Here is a 22,790-nt window from a genome sequence, read left to right on the forward strand (position 1 = left end):
CATCAATCGATATAGCCATCAAAGCTCCTTCAGTTGCAACATCAATGGTAGTTCGAGCATGCCCATTCAAACCATTGTAGAAAGTTTGCATCTAAAGCCACTTTGGAAGCCCATGATGAGGACACCATTGAGGTAATCCTTTATATCTTTCCCAAGCCTCGTACAATGATTCAAAATCTTACTGTATGAATGATGTGATATCATTCCTCATTTTTGCTGTCTTAGCTAAAGGAAAAATCTTGGCAAGGAACTTCTGAGCGAGATCATCCCATGTTGTTATTGAGCTAGTGGGGAGCGCATTCAACCATGCTTTAGCTTTATCCCTTAATGAGAAGGGAAAAAAGCCTCAACCAAATTGCATCATCTGTGACACCATTGTGCTTGAACGTGTCACAAATCTCCAAGAGGTTTTAATATATGGCCATTTGGATCATCACTTGGAAGACCCCCAAACTGAACCGATGTTTAAATCATGGTGATGATAACTGGCTTGATTTCAAAATTGTTTGCTTGAATAGCTAGCCTTCGAATGCTCGATGGAATTCCTCGTACGAAAGGAACAACATAATCCCTTAAGCAACGATTGTCAACTACTACACGTTCTTAGATTCACTGTTCACTCTGTTGGTCAGCCATTGTATTTACTAGAGCAACACCTTGTTAATTTTCTCATCAAACTCTGCGAAATGTTTGCTCAATTTCTGGATCACACAGGATAGTCTCCAAGTTGTTTGCTTTTCTCACACAACAGCTAAACACAACTACAAAACAAAAATAAACTTAAATTAAGACTAATCTGTAAAATTTTAATATTAGCAAATAAGAAAGAAAACATAATCCCAACCAACAGTGCCAAAACCTTGTTGTCGATTTTGCATACGTAAGTGTACGTATTAAACAAGTAATATAGTGAAGAAGTAGAGTATTGTTTTCATGAAGATTTGTTCCTAAATTTTTATTAAGTACTAAAATCTTATAGCAAATCAATCTTATTTAAGTAATCAAAATTTACAAAAAATTAATAAAAATAAAATTAAAATAAACACTAAATTAACTAACAAACTAAATAGGTTGAGAAAATTAGTATATTAAAGACCTGAGATTATGGATTCATTCAACATTTCATCCGATACTAGCTTTTCTTGTTATTTATCTATCTTGGGTGGTTTTACTAACCTAGAATCCAAAGCTATAGACAAGTCTTCGTCAAGTTACTTGTACTAATACCTAACTTAATTAGTTCACTATATGTTTATAGGAATCAATTAAATTAAGTTCATCAAGTGTTCTAATGTGGCTATGTATGGCAATTGTGCCTACCCGAATTGCGAATTAGATTACCTAAGTATGTGAACATACACTATTCAAATCTTAGTCCAATCTAAAATCTCTCTGTCGAGTCTCAATTAGATTCACAAATCAATTAATTGTTGGACAAGTAATCAAAAACATCAATACAGATTTGAATAAGCAAAACTACACCCATTCATGATAAACAAAAAAGAAACTAATATTTAAACTATATGTTGAAATTCACCATAATCTTAGAAAGATAATTTAGCTCATAATAACTAATAAAAACAACATCCAAAGAAATTTAACCATCAATCCAAATCAAAGAAAATAAAAGAAACATAAAAGTAGAAAAAGAAACTAAGGGTTGAAGCTATGCAATCTCAATTCCTTCTCAAATTCTCTTGTTTTCTTACTTTGTTCTTGACTCCAAATCTCCAGAATAGTTGGTTATTGCCTCCCTCTTAAAATCTCTAAAAAAGTTCTTTTAAATAGGATCCAAGTAATCTAATTTCCAAAATCTCTTCAACTTTTTATTTTTGAAAAATCACCCAATGCTGCGGCACTACTTCTTCAGTGCTGGGGCACTAAGCTTTGGGGAAAATGTGGTGTGCCTTCTTTCACCAGCGTTGCAGCCTTGTTCTCCCAATGCTGCGGCAGTTTCTCAACTTTGATCGTGTTTTCACCTTGATCTAATTCAAATTGGGCAAAATGTGTCAAGCTTGACTCTACAATATGTTTATTATACCATTCTTACATAAGAATGCATGTTTGCTTACTTAGGTACCTCGAAAATCGTTAAAGAAAGACAATGTACCAAATGGTACAATTAAGTTGAATTAAGCCTCGAATTAGTCCAAATAAAGATATTAAGATGAAATTGAGAATTTTAAAATCCTAGAATGACTTAAAATGGTGATTTAGATTTCGAAGACCGATTTGGAGTCAAATTGAAATTTTCATGACCTAGGGGCAAAATGATCATTTTTCCACCTGAGGTTAAGATGTGAGTGTTAGATGAAATTTTTGACTAAGATTGATCATTTGGAGTATAATTTGAGTTTGAGAAGTGAAGAATTTTAATTTTTGCATTTTTTCGAGGATAAGGGCAAAATAGTCATTTTGCCACCTTATGGGCAAAATTATAATTTTACACCATCCAACACTTGTCATGCCCATGGATTTCAGCCATTAGCATTTTATATCATGGATAATTAAAGGATTTTATGTGGTGGTGGAAGAAAGCTTAATTATTAAGTTTTTAAACATGGACTAATAACATGATGACAAGTGTCAAGCTTGGATTATTTTATTATTTGGCTTTAAAAATCAGCCCATAACCCTCCCAACTCATTTATCTTGGTAGACCAAAGAGAGAAAAAGAGAAAAAAGGAAGAACAAAAACCCTAAAGAGAAAAATTAAAAGGGAAATTGTTGATTTTCAAGGAATCAAGTCATTAAAGGTAAAATTTCTTAATTCTAGCTTGTGATCTACCTTTCCTATGCATTATTTTGCATTTTTCATGGTCGAATCACAAGATATCATAAAGGATAGTGCGCTGATCAAACCTTAGGAGAGAGAATTTGATGATGAATTTAGTTAGAAAACATGTTATTCTAGTATTTTTAGTTGTTTGGTGATGTGTAGTATGAAAAGCAAGCAAGAAAAATTCATGTTCTTACATCACCTTCATTGGTCGAATATTCCATGTGGAATACTGATGATGAATTTGATTGCATTTCAAGTGATTTGATTAGGAATGAATGATTTATGGTGTGAGAATCAAGCATGAAAAATTATATTGTTAGTGCACTCACCATGGTCGAATTTTTCAAGAGAAAATGTGAGGATGATTTTGTCACATTTCAAGTTATTTAAATTGTGTTTAATGATTTGGAGTATTGGGAGAGAAATGGAATTGTTTGGAGTTGAATTGGACGTATTGGTCAATTAATCGGGTGATAGATCGAATTAGGTCAATACCATTTTATTTAGGTACATAATTGAATTTATATTGAATACCGTATTTAGATAGTAACCTGAATATTTCACATCCCATTTCATGCATTAGTATAGAGCCTGAATTGATTTTACAACGATTTGGCACAAATGTAGCAAATTGCTTATTGTGCATTATGTCTAGGTGGTGAGCATTCTGGCAAGAGTAAAAAGGTAGTATCCGAGGATCCAGAATCAAAGTATCCCGAATTCGATTCCCATTACAGTTAGTAACCTTATTATCATCTTAATTATCTAAAGTATGTTTTTTTATCCAATTTTGTAATTTTATGAAAAATGTGTTTAAATGAAATGATTTTATAAATTGTTTTGAAATTTAATGATGACTTGAAAATGGAGTAATTGGAGACTACTTGCTGTATTGTAAACTATGTTTTGAATTGAATGGCTTATGATAATGGGGGCATGAATGGCTGGATGAGTATTTGTGTTGAAAATGTATAAACTGTTGTTTGCCTTAATAGGCTGGATAATGATAAAATTGTCATGTCATGCTGTTGAATTTTTATTGAATTAATGGGTTATAGATTGGTTACTGCAGTGGCGGGTTTTGTGGACCAACCTTTTTGAGGGGTACGAAATCCGGGTATATTCTATCCTCGGTTGAGGAGGCACATAGGGTAATTCCTGAGGTAAAACTTTAGAGTTCACCTCACGCTGAACCACCACGTGAGGGTGAACTCAGCTAACGCCAAGTAACGACTATATTTTCAAAATAAAAACATGATTTATGCGTATATGACTTTTTAACAACCTTGACGGACTCCGTTGGGATAGCCTTAGGCCAAGGTATCCCTAACAACTGAGTATGAGAATGATTGTGGCACGAGCAAAGCTTTTCAAGAAATCATAAGCCTCGTTGTTTATTTGGGTGAAATGAATATATTTTATCTTATTAAAATGAGTTCGAAATGCTGTGAATCATTTTTATACTAATCTATTCTATCTGTCTCCATTTACTCAGCTTTAGATATTTTAGATGATATTTGTTTACTCACTGAAATTATATAATCTCATCACCTTTCTTTTCACCCATTTCAGGTTCAGGATAGTCGGTAGATAGCTCATTTCGTTGAGGGCTACAGTTGGACTTGCATCCTCAAAAACTGTAGGTTCACAGCCTTCATTACTTTTAGTCATTTGGGGGCCCACATGTCATTGTTAAATGTTTTGAATACCTGGCTGCGTGTGCTACTGTATGTAGGAATTTATTTTGTTTTTACACTATAAAAATTATTTACGTAGCGTTCTATAAAAATTGTTTTATGAAAAAATTAGAATATTTTATTCATTATTTTTATTTTATTCCATTAGCTATAATTTCACTTTAAATGAATGTTTTAGATATCTAAACTTATTTTCGGTTATGAAATGTGTAAATTTCTCTCATATGCTACATTTTAGCTGGTTTTGAAATTTTTGAAAAAAATGACCAAAATACCCTTGTGTAGTTGAAACTTCTCTTTGACTATTTTTGAATTGAAATTGGTTCATATCACTTTAAAACATGATTTTAGTAACTAATACTCACAGGGGAAGCAAGAAAACTGATGTTAAGCCTTGTGAGGTTTCGATTGGTATTCCGAGTAATGAATGTCTATCGAGACATCGCTGTAGTTGTCATGGACTCGATGGGAGTTCCGAGTCGTGACAAAATGATAAATATGAAAGTTTTATCCTTACTTTTCAATGGCTTAAGAATCACATTAATTGAACTTCGAGATTGAAAGATAAGCTCCAAATACCGCATCATATTCAGTCAATGCATACTGCTGCAGTGCTCCAACTTAGACAAATATTTTAACCATGATCCAATTCGAATAGGGAAACATAGTCAACATAAAAGTTATAGCCCTTTCTTTTAGCGTTCTAGTGGTCTAAGAAGCACTTCATTTGGAGTTCCTTATAGAGAGATATGATTAAAATACCACAATATATATATGAATGAAACCATCACCATATTTGCATGGATTTTCATCAAATAAGCCTTTTGCATCAAATTTCCTACAAAAGTAATAAAAGAAATCAGTAATAACTACTCTTAAAGTAATTTAAAACAAAATAACATAAAATTTAACTAAAATAACTTAAATTAACTATTCAACATGTAATCAAACTTAAACTAGAAAAACATCTAAAATGTTACAATTCGAAATTAAAATCTCAAAGATTTAGCTACTTAAGCCTCTAAAATATGTCAAAATAACTTTATATAATAGAGTTATCACAATCCAAGAAAATCTATATGCATACCCTGTATCTTTTTTTTTTTTCTTTTGCATCCATTGATGAACTTAATTCTCGAATTTGCAATGGGACAGTCTTGACAGGCAAGATCATCTTAAAGAAAAACTTATTCTGACTTCTTATTCAACAAGTTGACCAATCACCAAATTTGATTATCTTCTTTACTGTTTGGTTTCTCACAGATTTTATTAAAGCTCTTAAATCAATGACCACGATCAAAAATGTCTGTTTGCAAAATCGAACAAATGATGTAAAAAAATTCGACCTTTATATTGAAGACTTGAGGTATGGAATGAGTAACATTTACTTCTTCATATTCTGACTTACACATCATCTCACTGATTGTTCATTCAAATTATTGTGGGAACACCTTGAAAGTTGTTTTTTATGGTGATAAAGTTGAAGCAATTGATCAAGATGACCTGCTTGACAATTTCTTCAGTCCAATAGTAATTATTGTTGCAACGATTGTGAAAGGATACATGAGTTAGTACACGATATGTAAGAACCATTCAATTGATTTACATTGATAAACATTTCCTTTATTCTTTTCTGGTCACGTAGATACAACTTACCTTGCATCCTGCTAAGCTACAAATTTTTACGTGGATCTTGATATTCTGGAAACCATACTCCACAAACAGAGGTTATGTTCACACATAAAATAATAAACACTTTAACTATCAATCCAATGCTATCTAATAACACATCAACACATAGGTACGAAAAAGAGCCATTTAGTGTCCAGATCATTGACATGTACATGTCCCCCCACCAATTATCAACAAAAGCAAATGAAATCAAACACTCAATACTGGCAGAGATCAACAGCGCTGATCCATCAAATGTCCAGGTAAAAATAATATTACTTGGACCACTTTAACCTAAAGTGCAACGCAATATAGGCACTGAAAATTGACCATAATTGCAGGAAACCAAGTACAGAATCAAAGCTAAAATTTTTTACATTGATTATGTGGTACTACAATTCGTGCATCGAATGTGAAATGACTTTTTGCTTCTGTGATGGTAAATATTGGTGCACAAAGCATGAGGAGAAGACACCCCTGCCAACATAAGGAAACAAAAACCTTCTTGCCTGTTTTATATCTTTCATACAATCAACTCATATGATATGATATGATCTAAATTCGTTAGATGTACTAATCAAAATTTTTGTCAAGCATTATTTTCATATTCGTTATTATTTCTGAATTTGTTTTCTTGTACCAGTATTTTACGAATCTATTATTTTCTCCTCTCATTTCTACAAATCGATAAAATTGTTAAACATTTTTTCAATCTTGATTATTGTTTTTGTCCTCTTGTTTTTTCCATCTCAAATTTGCTTGACATGCCTGTCCTCATAAATACACTTATTGCTTTCAGTTAATTCTACCGTTTGATAACAAAATAATGATTTCCTAGAAACATTTCTTTTCTCTTTAAGAAATTTAGCAAATAGTAAATTATTTGATGAACCATTACATGTTAATACTAGCTTATTCCCATTCTTCTGGTTTCTTATTCATTACAACAGAGCATTGCAAAAGGATACCCAATCATCAAAAAAGATAACTGAGGATTCTTCAACCCCACCTAACTAACCGTCAAAATATTTTGGGAATTAGTTTTGAGTCATACCCGAAACTGCTTTATAGTTTTTGTTCTCAAGTAGCACTGCACGTGATGCTATGTAATTTTAACTTTTTGAGTAAATATAGTTGTAAGGCATTGGCTTTTGGTAAACTTTATAACAATGTATGTAGACAAAATTAAAACACTGCTTGATATTTTTTGTTCACAGCCAAAATGATACATTTGACAGCAAAATGTTCGCTTTTGTAATCTATTCAAAATGCAAACATTGGCTTATGAAAAAAAAAAAAAAGCAATATATTAAACAAATGACTGGCATTTACTGCAAACAAATTGTTGCTCCTGTTTCACCATAACAATCACATACTTTTACTTTTTGCAAACATAACTTCCTATCATGTTTTTAATTTAGCATGTGTGCAATGCACGAGGTAAACTCTAATCTTGTACATTTAATAAATGTATAACACGACACAATACGATTAACACATTTAATAAACGTGTCGCATTAAATTTTATACATCACAACACAATTAATACGATTAAAATTTATAAGATTTATAATTTGGTTATACGATTAACATACTATCAACATAATTAAAACAATTAAATTAAAATATGTGCAAGTAAAAAATTATTTTATTATTCAAATTTATAACAAATAATTATAAATATCATAATATTTATTAAATGTAATAAAATTTAATATCAATAAATTTTAACCATCATAAAAATATTAATATTTATATAAATTAATAAATGAGTCTTTATAGTGTACAAGACGTATATATACAACACATGAACATGATTAAATAAACAAATATAAACAGATCACAAGATTATATAAGTATACGATAATACGATTAATTAATTATATTTTAGACAGATTAAGCAAGTTTAATATAATTAAAATATGATTTATTTATATATTAATCATGTCGACAAGCTTAATACATAAAATATAATTAATCTAAATCTAAATATATTTAAATCCGTGTCGTATTCATATTGTATTGTAATGCCGTGTGAAAGATTGTCTAGTAATAAATGTCGCTGCGAAATCCACATCCCACATCTACGATGTGTCACGCTAATTTTCGTATGTGCGATTTGAATGTCTAGACGGTGAGCAATGAGTTGGGCCGTGCTGGGCACGACGAGACCCACATATCCTCTGGGTCGAGGTGTAGTCTATTGGGCCAAAACGGCCCGTTTGCCTCCTTGTAATTTTAAAGAAAAACAAAATACCGGTTTGGTTTGGACAAAAAGTTGAATCAAAATTGGAGCTTTTCTTTCGAGTGGACTCTCTCAAAGCAATGGCAAACAATCCCTCGCAGCTTCTTCCATCAGGTGACTTTTCTTTTTCCTTCACTTTCTCGAGAAAGTCAGACAAAATGCTGATTTAGGTTTCTTTTATTTGTTTCTCAGAGTTGATTGACAGGTGCATTGGCTCCAAAATATGGGTGATAATGAAAGGGGACAAGGAGCTTGTGGGTACTCTAAGAGGCTTTGATGTCTACGTCAACATGGTCCTCGAAGATGTCACCGAATAGTAAAGTTCTTCCCTTCTTTCCAACTTTTTTATTGAATGTTTAGACATAGATATATCGGCTTTAAGTGCACCGGCAAGATTTTATTTTTGTTTTGTGTGTGTTAGGCTTTTTAGGGTTTTAGGGTTTCTCACTAGAAAATGGGCTTAGGAAAGTGATGGGAAAGGGAGCAATTTGGAGTTTTGATTTCTGGGTATATAGCTAGGTCGTGTGTCTTTAACATATGTCAAACCTGGGTAGCCTTTTTTTCCCCTTAAATTACTTTGAAGTCTCAAATTTTAAGTTCGTTTTTGAAGCAGGATTCCTATGGATAGAAGCTTTGCTTTTCATCTTTTAGTTCAATGTTGAAATTCTTTCTAAGTGGCATGGTGGTAACCGGAGAAAGTGTTGGGAGAGAGTGTGGTCATGTACTATTTGCTACCAATCCATGGCAAGGGTTTTCAGCAAACCTTTTTAATCACTGGTAACTTTGTATTTGTTAGAAGCCTCATTACAGAAGAAACAGGTTGAGAACCAGCTGTCTGTGTAGAGAAAAATTGTTTTGGTCTGGACATCCTCTCACTTAGCTAGCTGCACTAGCTGCTTCTTCTTCTATCACATTGTGTCCCTTTTGATATTCATTGCTTGATTGTACAATATTTAACATTTTTTTTTTGCTAGGTGGTGGTGGTCTTTTCTTTCTGGAGTGGCAAAATGTTTGATTAATTTTTCTCACATTGACTTGAAAAGAATAGTGCTATGTTGAACAATATATATTTTTATTTGACTTTTATTGGCTTAGCAACATATCTGCCTGTTGTTTGTCTGCATTCATAAGTAATTGCTTCAAAGCTTGTATTCATCTTGATTGCTTCTCTGCTTCTGTTTGCATATCACAGTGAGATCACTGCTGAAGGAAGACGGATCACAAAGCTTGATCAGATTTTGCTTAATGGAAACAACATTGCTATTGTAAGATTAAATGGTTTCAGATTTAATTAACACACTTCTTGTTAAAATCATAATTACTTAGCAATTAGGTTTGGTATATTTAAGTATTTATGAGGATTACAGTATTTGATTAAGGTTGGAGCAACTTTCTGCTAGATATAAGCATGTAAACTGTAGATCTCCAACTAGAGCCAAAAGGTAGCAATTTGACAAAAGAGAAAACCTGATGCCACCCAACATAAAGAATTTTAATGGATTCAAGTATCAAATTCGTCATACTAATTGTTTTTGTGCAATGCAGCTGGTTCCAGGAGGCTCACCTGATCCAGAATGACTGTCTCCTCCTGCCTGTTTCTTTTGTCCTCCCTTTTAACGAGATTGGTTCCAGGCTATATTCTCAGTTTTAATGAGAATTCTGGTGCACAAGGAAGGTTCTTATTATTTACCCCAGTCACTGTAAGATTCTCCAAGTTGAATGGTCATATGACAGAGTTGGCCCCAGTTACTGTTATGATGAATGATTGGTTATGCTTATCATGACTTTGAAATGCTGATAGTTCTAATGTCACTTTATATGCATCATCATTTCAAAAATATTATGACAGAGTTGAATGCTTTTGCTTCTCAGAAAATTGATGTTAGTTCAAGTCACTAGGAAAGGTAACATCGATTATGCCAATCTCATTTTCTATGTGAAGGTACATAACAGTTTGCATATACCTGTTTTATAGGCTGCTGTGCGTGTACTGTGCATAATGCACACTAATATTTGATTTGCCTATCCAGCCTTAAGAACTAAGAATAGCCAGGTTTGAGATAATATGGTCTAGCTCCTTTTCTTTTTATCAGACCTTTCCGCCTTATTTGGTCTTTACCAAGCAAAAGTTATTAGTCATGTTCCCACACCCTTGTGAAGGTGGGGTTTAAATTTTAGGGGGGGTGGATTGGGTCTCAAGGCATGAGAATATGAAATTTGTAACTACTTTGGGGGTTAAAAGATGAAACAACTTGGTTTTCCTTGAGCATGGGACAGATGTGCTCACTGATCCACGTTACTGAACTCCAACCGTGGTTTAAGTAATCCTTAACAAATAAGTAAACAGGGATAAGAAGTACAGAAGAACAGAAGCATTCTCAGCTTAGGGTTCGTTAAATACATGGTTAAAAGGGGTTTTGCCTCGGAATCTTCAATAGATGATCATTAAGATGTATGACCTCTGCCCTGGAAAACCTCATTCTCAAATGACACAGGATATAGAAAATAGAAACGTATTCCAATCACAATCACAGGACGACATTACAGAATCGATACATATTCAAATCACCTGTAAGCAAAAGAGTACTTTTGCCCAGCCACATTCTTGAGCTATTGCACAGATAGCTTAATTTTGATTTCCAATATGCAGGTTTGACCGGCTGACAATTATCTAATTTTGGGGATATGTTGAGTCATATTGAATACAAATAATAAGATACCAACAAACATATCTATCTATCGAGCATCCTTGGATAGAAACTCGTTATATTTGACAGCTCGAACATTGCAGAATTCATCAACACAGTCTCCTCTTTCAAAAACAGCTGCAGCCCCCATTCCACTGCCTGCGGTGACAACAGCATCGGTTTCTTAACCAGATCAAGAAAGAAAATGAGCCATGCTAAACGTCTATCAGTTCAATTGTTAAGGCTTGACCATTGGTTATAACTGCTTATTGACAATTTACTTTGCGTGTGGCAGAGTACAGCTAAATCCCGTAACTGCTTGCTACTCTCGTAAAGTCAGCTTCAAAACCATTAAACCCACTGCCAATTTAGTTGAATTCTTTAAAACCACCTCAATGATTCTGTCAATGCGTTCGGTAACCTATGAGCAAATGCAAGGCAAAGAAAGGTATGGCTAGGCTTTCTCAATTTACTATGTTATCGCCAAAAAAAAATGAAGTTGTAATCTTCAGTCCATTAGGTTATATAGCCCATGCTGACATAAAACGTTACCAATTCATTATTTCGACTAAGGTTAGACCTGAATCTGAATCGTCTTTGGCTTTTTTCATGTTTTTGGAGAGAGAGAGAGAGAGAGAGAGACCTATGCACATTGAGATCACTCCAAAGCGACAGTCCTTGCCACGACGCTTCATCTCGTATAATAGAGTTCCGACACAGCGAGCACCTGATATACAAAATAGTACATAGCTTAAATTAATACTCATACCACCCTCAAGACCAAGCTTAGCCTCTGGAAGAGTTAGAACAGGCAATTAAGTATTTGTTCAGATACTAATATATATGTTTATAGAAGACCATATACACATACACACACACTTCTGTATGTCTGTTTCTCAGCTTGTGTACAACTTTCATTGTTTATCACAAGCTCAGTTAACAGGGGCAGTTTTTTATCACATATTGTCAAATTTCTGTTGAAAAGTACCTGTAGCACCCAAGGGATGCCCAAGGGCTATTGCACCTCCATTAACATTGACCTTTTCACTATCAAGCTCCAATTTCTTACAACAGTATACATACTGGGATGCAAATGCCTGGGGGAAAATACATATTGCATAATTAGAAAAGAAAGAAAAACTCAAATAAAATCAATCAAAGAAACCCATTACCTCATTTATCTCAAACAAGTCTATATCAGCAAGCTCAATACCAGCAGACTTAACCGCAGCTGGTATGGCAACAGCAGGACCAATGCCCATCACAGCAGGATCCACACCAACAGCAGCAAAACTTCTGCAAAAGGAGCATTGGAAAACAGTGTGAGGAGCTCAAAAAATGTGAATTTATATATCCACTCCAACCTAAAATTCTCCCATGGTAATCAGACCTTTTAAGCTGCACACATATGACTAGAAAAAGACAACTGATTATGAAGCACAGCAAACATTTCCTTCTTTTTTGACTTTTGCTCCTAATTCTTCAAACCGTAAACTTGGTAGGCATTTCTGTGCATATTTACTTAATGTTTATCCTTTTCTCTCTCAAAGCCCTTGCTTCTTCTGCTGTTCTTTTCTGGTCAGGTGACAAAACTTTGGCACCATATATTGAATTGTGTTAGTGATCCTACTAATATTAATTTGAGAAATCCAATCAGGAAAGAGAGCAGCGTGCTTCCTTCAGTGGAGAGGATACCATATGGAAGGAATTTTGAGGTAGACCATTACGTTAAAAAAGCAAAGCCAAAAACAAAACAGTGGAGGCAGGGGTAAGAAATAACTATCCTGTTTCCTACTTTGCCCTCTCTTAGGGAAACTTACTTCTACAAGAAAGATTTTGTAGCTTCAAGTTCGTGAACTTCTGTTTAAGAATGTCATTGATTTCTACTCAGTATATTTAAGTACATTAAGAGAAAGAACACAAAATGCAACCATCATTTACTGGGTCGCCAAAAGATCATGTAGAATAAATAAACAATAAATCAGCCCAAGTCAACTCGAAGTTGCTAAGCAAGCACTCTTTATCTGTGTTAGAGACTTTGATATAAGCAGTTTCCATTACCTGAATACCCCAAGGATCGGGAGTCCTTTCTGCATAGCCAAACTTCTCTTCATAAGGAGGACCGCTCCTGCACCATCACTTACCTGGCTAGCATTTCCTAAGAAACAAATTGGAACACAACTTTTATTCAAATTGCTTGATTGTTCTTGTCAGAGAAAAAAGTTTCACAAATTTCATGATCATATACCAGCAGTCGTGGCCCCATCCTTTCTAAATGCAGGCTTCAACTTTGCTAGATCTGCCATGTTTGTGTTTGGGCGGATTCCATCATCCACCACAATTGTGACTGGCTTCTCTTCTCCAGTTTTGGGATCCACAATCTTTGCAGATTAACATAGGTTAATGAAATATCATAAAAATTCTAGACCAGAATAGTTTTCCACACAAAGTTACCTTAGTAGATACAGGGATAATTTCATCTTTGAATTTACCAGAGGCTGTTGCAGCAGCAGCACGCCTATGAGATTCAACCTATGTTTACAAATTTAAGACATTCAGACTAATAAAGATTATGTTTGCATCAGCAGATAAAAAGTACATTGAACAATTCACAGTACTAACAGCAGCCTGGTCTTGCTCTTGCCGTGTCACACCATAGCGCTGTGCAACATTTTCAGAAGTAATGCCCATAGGAAGAAGACAATCCCTGGCCTGGGCAAAGCTCTCTACCTGTAAATATAAATTTAGTTGCATATTAATACGTCAATAGAAAACATATCCTAAACAGTTAATACAAAGTAGATGTTCAAGATACCTGTGGGTTAACTTTGCTAACCCCAGGAACAACTTTATCAGTTGTCATGCTCTCTAATCCAGCAGCAATGCCTACATTGAAAACCAAGAAGGTTAATACCAAGGTCGTGAAGGTCAATCTCATATATTCCAGAATAAATCTTCCTCAGCAATCAGATATATAGTTAAGATCAAATATCTTTACCGATATCATATAATCCTGCTTTTATGCAAAGAGCAACATCGGCAACTGCTTGTAGGCCAGATGAACATTGCCTGTTGACAGTCTTAATAGGCACTGTATCTGGTTGAATCAGGTAATTGCATTAGCCATATGTATATACAAAGGAACTGTAAAAAAATGAAACCAACAGTTTAGAATTCGATTCAAGCCTTCCAATTTATATTTCTATTATCAACATAGCAAAAATCTTGGTGATGACTCCAATTCAGTATGCCAAAAGCAATTAACAAGTAAATAATTTACAAAACAACAAACAGTTCAAGTCTCCATAAAGAAAAGAAACTATTAAAGGGTCCAAGAGTAAGAAATTTGAAAGAATAAGTATACCAGGGAAACCAGCATAGAATGCAGCCATCCTACACTCTATTCCTCTTTGTGAGCCAGGTGCCAAAACTGTTCCGACAACTATATCCCCCACTTCACTTGGGTTCAACTTTGTTCTGTCTATCAAAGCCTGCATTGAGAATTAACTAAAGATAGGAGGCAAAACAAATATGATTTCAAGGACAACTTAATATATAAAAAACCAAAGCATCTAACCTTCAATACAGGGGCAAGTAAATCATCTGCGGGTGTATCCTTGAAGCCTCCACGCTTTGCCTTGCAAATTGCAGTGCGGCATGCCCTGTGAAACAACGTTTTGCCCCCTCTTTGATTACAATATCAAAGCTTTTCATGCATAACAAAATATATTTATTTTCCTTGCGCATACAGTACTTGAAAAACCTTTTACTGCTCGAATTGGATGGGTGGTTACATTATAACCCCTAAATACTAATCATGCTATGATTTTTGTCACTTAAATTTAGCTCAAATAGCAAATATCCATCGGAGCTTCGGTAGGGATCTAAATTCGAGTTCGTGATCCTTGCTATCTTTCTTTCAGCACAAAATATACTTGTTAAGCAAAAAATATTTATACCAAAGATTTTTAAAAAAAGAAAAAGAAAAAACTTACGCCACAATCACAACATCATTGGCAAAAGCAGCCGTCCGGTGATAAGCAGAACCATCCCCAGCAGCACAAATTGAAGGCTGATCAAATGAAAACAACACACTTTCTCAAAAAAAAAAAAAGAAAGAAAGTAATCTTAAGATGAAAAAATGTAACAAAGTGGGTCATGCTTACAAAGAGAGCAGCAGCAGCAGCAGCAGCAGAGTCAAAGGATTGATGAGAAGAAGAAGAAGAGGGTCGTAAATGATGAAGCAAAATTCTCTGTCTGTTGAGTGCTTTCTCCATGTGTGTGTCTTTTCTCTCTTTCACCTGTTTCCGCTCTCTTCAATGGTTACTGGCTTTGTGATAACAACTTAACTAACTAGTGGATGTTTTTATTTCCGTTGGGTAAGTTTGGTCAAAATTAGGAAGCCACCGATCACGTGTCTGCTACAACCTTGGGCAAATAGATAAAGTAGCATGTTTTCTGTAGTGTAATAAAAATTAAAAAAAAAATAAAGAAATCCATCCAACAGACATCTTAGGTGGTGGAGTTTTGTTGCTTGTTTCATTTCTTCACAGATTTCTCATATCTTGTTACCACCCAATCCAAAGATTAAGATAAAAGTCATCCAACTTAGTGTATAATCGCTTGCACCTGCTAATTCATTGAGTCAGATTGGGTTTAGGTCCCATTAAGAAATTCAGATAATTTTCATAGTTAAATCATTTTAAAAGTATCAATTATAAATTATTTTTAAAGTATAAATCCTAAAGTATTCAAATTATTTATGGGTGCAGTGCAATCCGTGAGAATGGTGGACTATTACTCTCACTTGGGTTCTTCTACGAAAATTACGCTCACGTTTTTATATATATTATATTTTCTTGGTGGTTGGTGTGGTGGCACATTTTGTTTTTGTCTGTACACTTTTTTTTTCCTTTTTTGTTGTTTTTTTTTTAATGTTTCAACCACCGAGAATAGGGAAATTGGAATACTGTTTCGTTGCCTAGTCACACGCAAATTCAGATTTGGAAGATCTCACAACTCTCAAGTCTCAATGTTATAAAAAACAAAAGAAATATTTCAATTCAAAACCTTATCATAATCTCACTTTCTTCCAAAAACAAAAACATATATTTTTATTTTTTTATTATATTTTTTTATGTTAGAAGTTTCTGTAGAGTCCAGTTACCTTGTATTTATTTTATTAATAATAATAAAAATGAAGTACAATAAGGAGAGGATCGAAACTTGACCTCTAGAATTACATGATTAAGAAGAGATAAAATTCCTAAAACAGGAACTACTACCCTTGCCATAATTTTTAGAGCAGAGGATAAATAATTTACCTGTGTACAAAGATTTATGGAAATTTTGGAAAAAAAGAACATTACAAGTGAAAATAAAATAATAAAAATGAGGAGTACTACTTTTTTACAATTATTTAAATCGAACATACCCTAAATCAATTTTATTTAATGTCACGACCCGAAACTCCCCATCGGGCCCGTGACAACCGTCGCGAGGCCTCGACAGACATTCTTCACCCCGAATGTCGATTGAAACCCCGCAAGGCTTAGCATCAACTTTCGCATCTCCCCGGTGAGCAACAGTTATTAAATCTCGCATTTCAAAAAAATCTTAAGTCATTTTTAAATAAGAACAATAAAATATTATTTTTTGGCTCACAGGGGTATTTTCGTAATTTTTCGTCAAAAATCTCAAAACTTGCTAAAAATGTAGTAGGTAAGCAGAAAATATATATTTAATGATTTAAAAACAATTAAGTATCTAAAACGTTCATTTGAAAGCAAATTGTTGACAATTGGTACTATTCAAAAATAATAAATAAAATATTCTATTTTCTCATAAAATAAATTTTTATAAAAATATTCGTAAATAATTTTTCGCACATGAAAGTAAAGTAAAAATTGTATGAATAGAAATACAGATAACCAAAATATAAGTTTTGATCTGCAATGACACGTGGGCTCCAATTGACCAAGAGGATGTAAGACTGTGAACTCTTACTTTTTATAATGCAGTTCCGAGCTTAGTTCTCGTCTTACTCGACTATCTACAAACTGTCCTGAGCCTGAAAAATGTATAGGAAGAAGGGGTGAGATTTTATAATCTCAGTGAGTAAACAGATGCCATCTAAAGCATCTAAAGCTGAGTAAATGGAGACAATTAAAATAAGTCATCATACTGTAATTTCATTACCTTTCAGTTCATTTCAACCAAATAAAATAAATCCATATAAATCGAGTAATCAACTTGGCTTATGAATTTCTTAAAACTTTGGCTCGTGCCAAAACTCATACTCGGTGATACCTTGCACAGGGCATCCAACCGAGTCCGCCAAGGCTGTTAAAATTTTGTATACACTTAAAATATATTTTTAGTTTGAGAAAAATACAGCCGTTCCTTGGCGTTGGCTGAGTTCCCCTTCACGTGATGGTTTGGCGTGAAGTGAACCCTAAGCTTTACCCTAGGAGATACCCTACGCGCCTCTCCGTTCGAGGTAATAATATAATGGAGTTTACCGTGCCCCTCTAATAGGCTGGTCCAGGGAACCCCCTCTGCAGTAAATAATTAATATATACTCCACTGATTTAATAAAATTCATTCTAGCATGACATGACAATTTATCGCAATCTAGCCTCTCAAGGCTGAAAACACAGTATAAATAATTTTAACACCAAAATCAATTTAGCCATTCATGCTCATTTATTATCATAAGCCATTCAATTCAAAACCATAAATTTGAAACACAAACTAGCAGTCTCCAATTACTCTATTTTCAAAACCAATATTCGATTTTCTAGAAAATTTATAAAATCATTTTATAAAATTACAATTTCTCTTAAAACATAGCAATTTACCATTTAAACCCATTTTCCATAAAATAACACAGTTGTATAAAACTACTCTAGATAATTAAGACGATAATAAGTTTACTCACAGTATTAGGAGTAGAAATACTCCTATCTTCCGCCCTCGGGTGTAGTCTCTTACCCGAAACAATTGACTCACCACCTATCCATAATCTATGACACAAAATTCAATAAATTGTGTCAATTTATCATAAATTATTTCAGGCTCTTATCCATGCGTATGCACTAGATAGGATTTGAAATGTTTAAACAATCGCTTAATTGCGGTGTCCGACCTAACTCGCCTATACACGGTGTAAAGTCCTAAAATCCCCAATTCGACTCCAATTCCATCCATTTCAATTTCAATTATCCAATTATATCCACAATACCTCAATGACTGTGAATTTGGTCCAATTTATCAGTTCGGACTATAAATTACGCTTTTACCCCTAGTGGGTAAAAATTTCAATTTATTGCACCGAAAATTCCCATTTAATTTCCAACCTCATAATTTATCATTTTTCCACCCAATTCTCTTAAAATAAAGTCAACCTCATCCTCACATACTATTGGCTAGATTCGGCCTAGGGAAATTCATGGAGAAAATAAATATTTTTCTTGTTGTTTTACTCATAAACATGCTACACTAACACTAAACACTAACATAGCTCAAAATCAAATTTATCTAACAACTTTCTCTCTCTAAACCCATATGACCAGAATTGAAATCATCTTCAAATAACATGATTCAACCATGGAAAATGATGGGAAATGCATGGGAAAGGTAAAGCACAAGACAAATTTAAGAAATGTTACCTTTTTTCACTTGATTTTTGAATTTTCACCTATTTTCCCTTTAAATTTCTTGGCTAGAGTTTTATTTTCTCCTTTCTCTCTCTTGTTTCTTGCTTGGCCGAATGTTGAAGAAGAAGAATGGGTGGGCTGATTTTTTTATGCCTTTTTATTGTTTAATGAAATAATATTATTTTATTCATATTTTGAATATTTTATTAATTCATTTTTTTTTCTAGCCATCCACTTGTCCTAATTTTTCCACCATGCATTCCCTTTGACTTATCCAAGTCTTAAGTGAAATTTTCAGATTTTTTCAAAGTTTTGGTGGAGCAAATTCTTCAAAATTACATTTTTGCCCCCGAACTTTTCAAAAATTACATTTTTGCTCCAAAATTTGAAAATTTGCCATAATGCATAATTTTCACTCCTCATACTCATTTCACACTCCAAATAATTAAATTTGATCAAAATCCTTTCAAAAAATTAAATTTTCGATTTCGAATGGTAAAATTACCATTTTACCCAATTACTCCAAATTATACCGAAATTAAAATTTTTCACTTCTAAACCTCAAATCTTACTCCAATAAGTCAAATGGGGCCAAAAATCTTTTCTAAAAATTTTCATTTTGTCCCCAAGTGGCAAATGACCATTTTGCCCCTAGATAGCGAAAATTCCAATTTGACTCCAAATTGATCCTCGAACTCCGAATCACCATATTAACCCATTCTGGGACTTTAAAATTCTTAATTTCATTGTAAATTCTCTATTTGATCTAGTTCGAGGCTTAAATCAACTTTATTGTACCTCTAGGTACAATACCGACTTTTGTAAATTTTTCAAGACTCTCTTAGCATGTAAACATGCTATCCACCACATGTATGTCATCACAAATATTTCTGTAGAGTCGGGCTTGTCATCTTCTCCCCCACTTGGATCAACCATATGATCCTCCTTCTTGATTGACTTCGACATCCGGCTAAATATTAATATTTTAATATTATTTTATTAATAAAATATTATTTTATTCTAAAAATTTTATCTTGTCTCCTTGGTACCAAAAATACCTTATTATGCCTCACTTGACTTCCAAATCGCCTTTTATCTTACAAATTCTCATCCGATAAAATTATTATTATTTTATTATTATTTTCTCACTTGCGAAACATTTTATCCTAAACTACTCCTTTCGTCTTTTATCACTTCTAAACATTTTAATTGACCTCAATTTGCATTTGATCAACTTTATTTATCACCATATCAAAGTATGGGGTATTTCATTTAATCTCAATATACCTCATAATTTCTCAAACGACACTGTAAAAACTTGAAGACTTTGATATTCGTGGCCAAGGTTAGCTAATAAATTCGTTGCCTGATTACCTTCTCGGAAAATATGAGACATCCTGTAAGGGAAATAAGTAAGTAGTTTTTGAATATTAACCAATAAGCACCTGCTACCATGTGAGCCTCGATATCTCCTTGTAAGCATTTGTATCACCACCAGGGCATCCATTTCAATCCATAAACGTGAAATGCCATAGTCACGACACAAAATCAGTCCTCTGTATAATGCTAATAATTCTGCGTGAATGGAATTTTTTACTCCAAAATTCTCATAAAATCCAAATACTAATGAAACTATGTGATCTCACAGAATCCCTCCACCTACAGCATTCTAAAAGTTACATTTCAAGCTACCATCAACATTCAGCTTAAACTCACCTAATATAGGTTTTTGCCAATATAATATTTGTAGCGGCGATAATCGGGCCTTCTAGAAAGACAATCCCCATAATGAAGTAATTTGCAGATCTCCCCTCCATTGCCATTGTTGAAATAGCTTCCCATGGAACAGCTGGTGAATGAGTTTCATAATTTGCTGCACCACTCTATTAGAGTACATACCTAAGTTTCTATGTTTCGCATCATTCCTTTCCAACCCTAGAAACCAAAATATGAAGAAGGGTATTAAAGTACAGATATGGCCCTACTTAATATAGTCACCAGAGTATGCCCATACCCATATAATTTGAGAACCATTTTGTGGGTTAACAATATAGATTTGAAAGAATTTTGTAAAATAATTCCAAACTTGTTTAGCAATTGGATTGTCCCACATGACATGTATAAGTGATTCCTCTGAGTTGCAACATTGGCATTTAAAGGCCATGGTGAATCCCTTCATTTTCAATATCATCTCTAAAGGAATCCATAAATTTAATAACCTCCATAAGAAAAATGAAGTGGTAAGATGAACACTTTTATGCCAAATAAAACTGAAAATCGGATTTACCAATTGTCGTTGACGAATTAAGTCCCAAGTTGTCTTTATAGAAAATTGTCCGTCCGAAGTTGGTATCCAATATGCGGTATCCTCAATAGTTGTATCAATTGGAATTTTCAAAATTTCAGCTACAATTTCTCTTGGCAAATCAACTTCTCCACATCCCATTCTCCATTATTAAAGAAATAGCATACTTGTGTCATGGAAGAGGTAAAGGCAAGAAAATTACATACCAGGGGCTCATTCCTCATCCAACAATCATGCCAAAAGAATAGCTTCCCCTGTCCAAGCTTCCATCTTATGTATTGCTCAATGTGTGAGTAGAAAGCTACCATCTGTTTCCAAGTCTGAGAGTCATGAAGTTTTGGTTGAATGTATCACAAAATTCTACTAGTGCAGTATTTGACATGCATAAATTGTGTCCATAGGCTAGAACAAGTCTGGAATCTCCACCACAGCTTCATACTAAAGGCCTCAAATACGTCACTTAGGCTCCGGATGTCTAACCCACCTTCAGAAGCTACAAATGTAATTTTATGCCATGAAACCCAATGGATTTTTCGTGCTTCTATAGAGTCTCCCCACAAGAAACTATTAAATAATCTCTCAATCTTTTGGATGACACATAATGGAGGTTTTAGAACCTAAAGTAAATAGATGGGCATTGAAGATAATACACTCCTTAATAGAGTTATTCATCCTCTAGGAGAAAGAATTTTATTCTCCCATCCTATGATTCTCTCCCTTATTATCATGACCAGATCATAAAAAAATATTACCTTTTTAGGTCCTTTATATTTAATCAATTTTTTATATTTTAATTTTGAATCAAATAAATTTGTATAACTAGTCATCGATTAATTATCATTAATCTTAAGATGATGTTACATAAAAAGCAAAAATGTCATGTGGTAATATTTACATGTTATATCATTATTCATTATAATATATCAGTATCATGTAATATAAAATGACAAGTAACATTTAATTAAAAAAACTTGATTAAATTTATAATAGAAAAAAATAAGAATTTATTTTAAATATTATACTTAAAAAATTAGATAAAATACCCTCACTCCTAAGTTTTAATTGAAAACACTCTGTTTCAAAAAAATATTTTGCGTTGCACATATAAATCTAATTATTAATGTTTCTATTAATTTGATGACGTGATAATATTAAAAAAATAATATTACTTTTTATTAATTTTAAAAATAATTATTATATTATTTTTATAAAAAAATCAAGTAAGCAGTGCTCCTTATATTTATTTTTAAAAAAATTATATAATAATAATTTTTAAAATTAATAAAAAATATTTTAATTTTTTTATATTTTTTATTTACACTTTTAAGACAAATTATTCATTTTTAATATTACCAGAATGCTTGATATTATATTTAAAAAAACTGTTTCGTGCAAGAAAAAGGCAACGTTTGTAACTAAAATGAGGTGGTGGGGAACGTAAAAAACATATCTTTTTCAGGGAATATTCCTACTTGTACTAGGAGTAGGACAAATTACCGTCAACCCTCCCCTTGCTTCTCACGATTGTGATGGAATATGTTTTTAAGTCGGAATATGACTTTTATGGACTTGAGAATGTGAACATGAAATACCCAACAACCTTATTTTTAATTCGCTCTTTTAGATAGAATTATCATTCAAATTCGTTACCCTTTCTGTTTCAAATTATTTTTGAAACCATTTCAAGTTATGTTTCTGTTTCAAATTATGAGTCTAATCCATTTCAAGCTTTCAACCCATTAAAC

General features: G+C 33.3%; 2 protein-coding genes, 2 long non-coding RNA genes and 1 other non-coding gene across 6 annotated transcripts in view; 3 read left to right on the top strand and 2 right to left on the bottom strand.

Annotated features, from left to right (window-relative positions):
* The window catches only part of LOC148764612 (uncharacterized), a 36,518-nt gene extending 31,947 nt beyond the window's left edge, over positions 1 to 4,571 (top strand). Inside the window, exons 2-3 of one of the 2 annotated variants that reach the window (XR_016025200.1) lie at positions 3,855 to 3,945; positions 4,355 to 4,571. This is a non-coding gene — a long non-coding RNA (uncharacterized LOC148764612). The remainder of the gene's footprint in view (positions 1 to 3,854; positions 3,946 to 4,354) is intronic. The other variant, XR_016025202.1, reaches the window with a different exon arrangement.
* On the top strand, positions 108 to 214 carry LOC148764614 (small nucleolar RNA R71). The gene has a single exon (XR_016024292.1). It is a non-coding gene; the product is annotated as a small nucleolar RNA R71 (small nucleolar RNA).
* Positions 4,572 to 8,368: 3,797 nt separating the features above from the next.
* SAD1 (Small nuclear ribonucleoprotein family protein) lies at positions 8,369 to 10,187 on the top strand. The gene is made up of 4 exons (XM_018114514.2): positions 8,369 to 8,509; positions 8,588 to 8,711; positions 9,588 to 9,660; positions 9,941 to 10,187. The coding sequence occupies exons 1-4, from the start codon at positions 8,476 to 8,478 to the stop codon at positions 9,971 to 9,973; spliced, it is 264 nt and encodes an 87-aa protein (XP_017970003.1). The 5' UTR covers positions 8,369 to 8,475; the 3' UTR covers positions 9,974 to 10,187.
* Positions 10,188 to 10,874: 687 nt separating this feature from the next.
* Positions 10,875 to 15,527, bottom strand: KAT5 (peroxisomal 3-keto-acyl-CoA thiolase 2). The gene is made up of 14 exons (XM_007049763.3): positions 15,249 to 15,527; positions 15,078 to 15,154; positions 14,660 to 14,744; positions 14,447 to 14,573; positions 14,081 to 14,179; positions 13,898 to 13,968; positions 13,705 to 13,812; positions 13,537 to 13,614; positions 13,331 to 13,463; positions 13,144 to 13,240; positions 12,255 to 12,378; positions 12,071 to 12,179; positions 11,726 to 11,809; positions 10,875 to 11,241 (listed from the first exon to the last, which is right to left on the bottom strand). Exons 1-14 carry the CDS (start codon positions 15,357 to 15,359, stop codon positions 11,132 to 11,134), a joined length of 1,413 nt encoding a protein of 470 aa, XP_007049825.3. The 5' UTR covers positions 15,360 to 15,527; the 3' UTR covers positions 10,875 to 11,131.
* Positions 15,528 to 16,257: 730 nt separating this feature from the next.
* Positions 16,258 to 18,873, bottom strand: LOC148764615 (uncharacterized). Its single transcript, XR_016024159.1, has 3 exons — positions 18,753 to 18,873; positions 18,023 to 18,107; positions 16,258 to 17,152 (listed from the first exon to the last, which is right to left on the bottom strand). It is a non-coding gene; the product is annotated as an uncharacterized LOC148764615 (long non-coding RNA).
* Positions 18,874 to 22,790: the final 3,917 nt, after the last annotated feature.

This window comes from Theobroma cacao, chromosome 1 (assembly GCF_053813885.1).
Source record: "Theobroma cacao isolate CCN51 chromosome 1, ASM5381388v1, whole genome shotgun sequence".
NCBI lineage: Eukaryota > Viridiplantae > Streptophyta > Magnoliopsida > Malvales > Malvaceae > Theobroma > Theobroma cacao.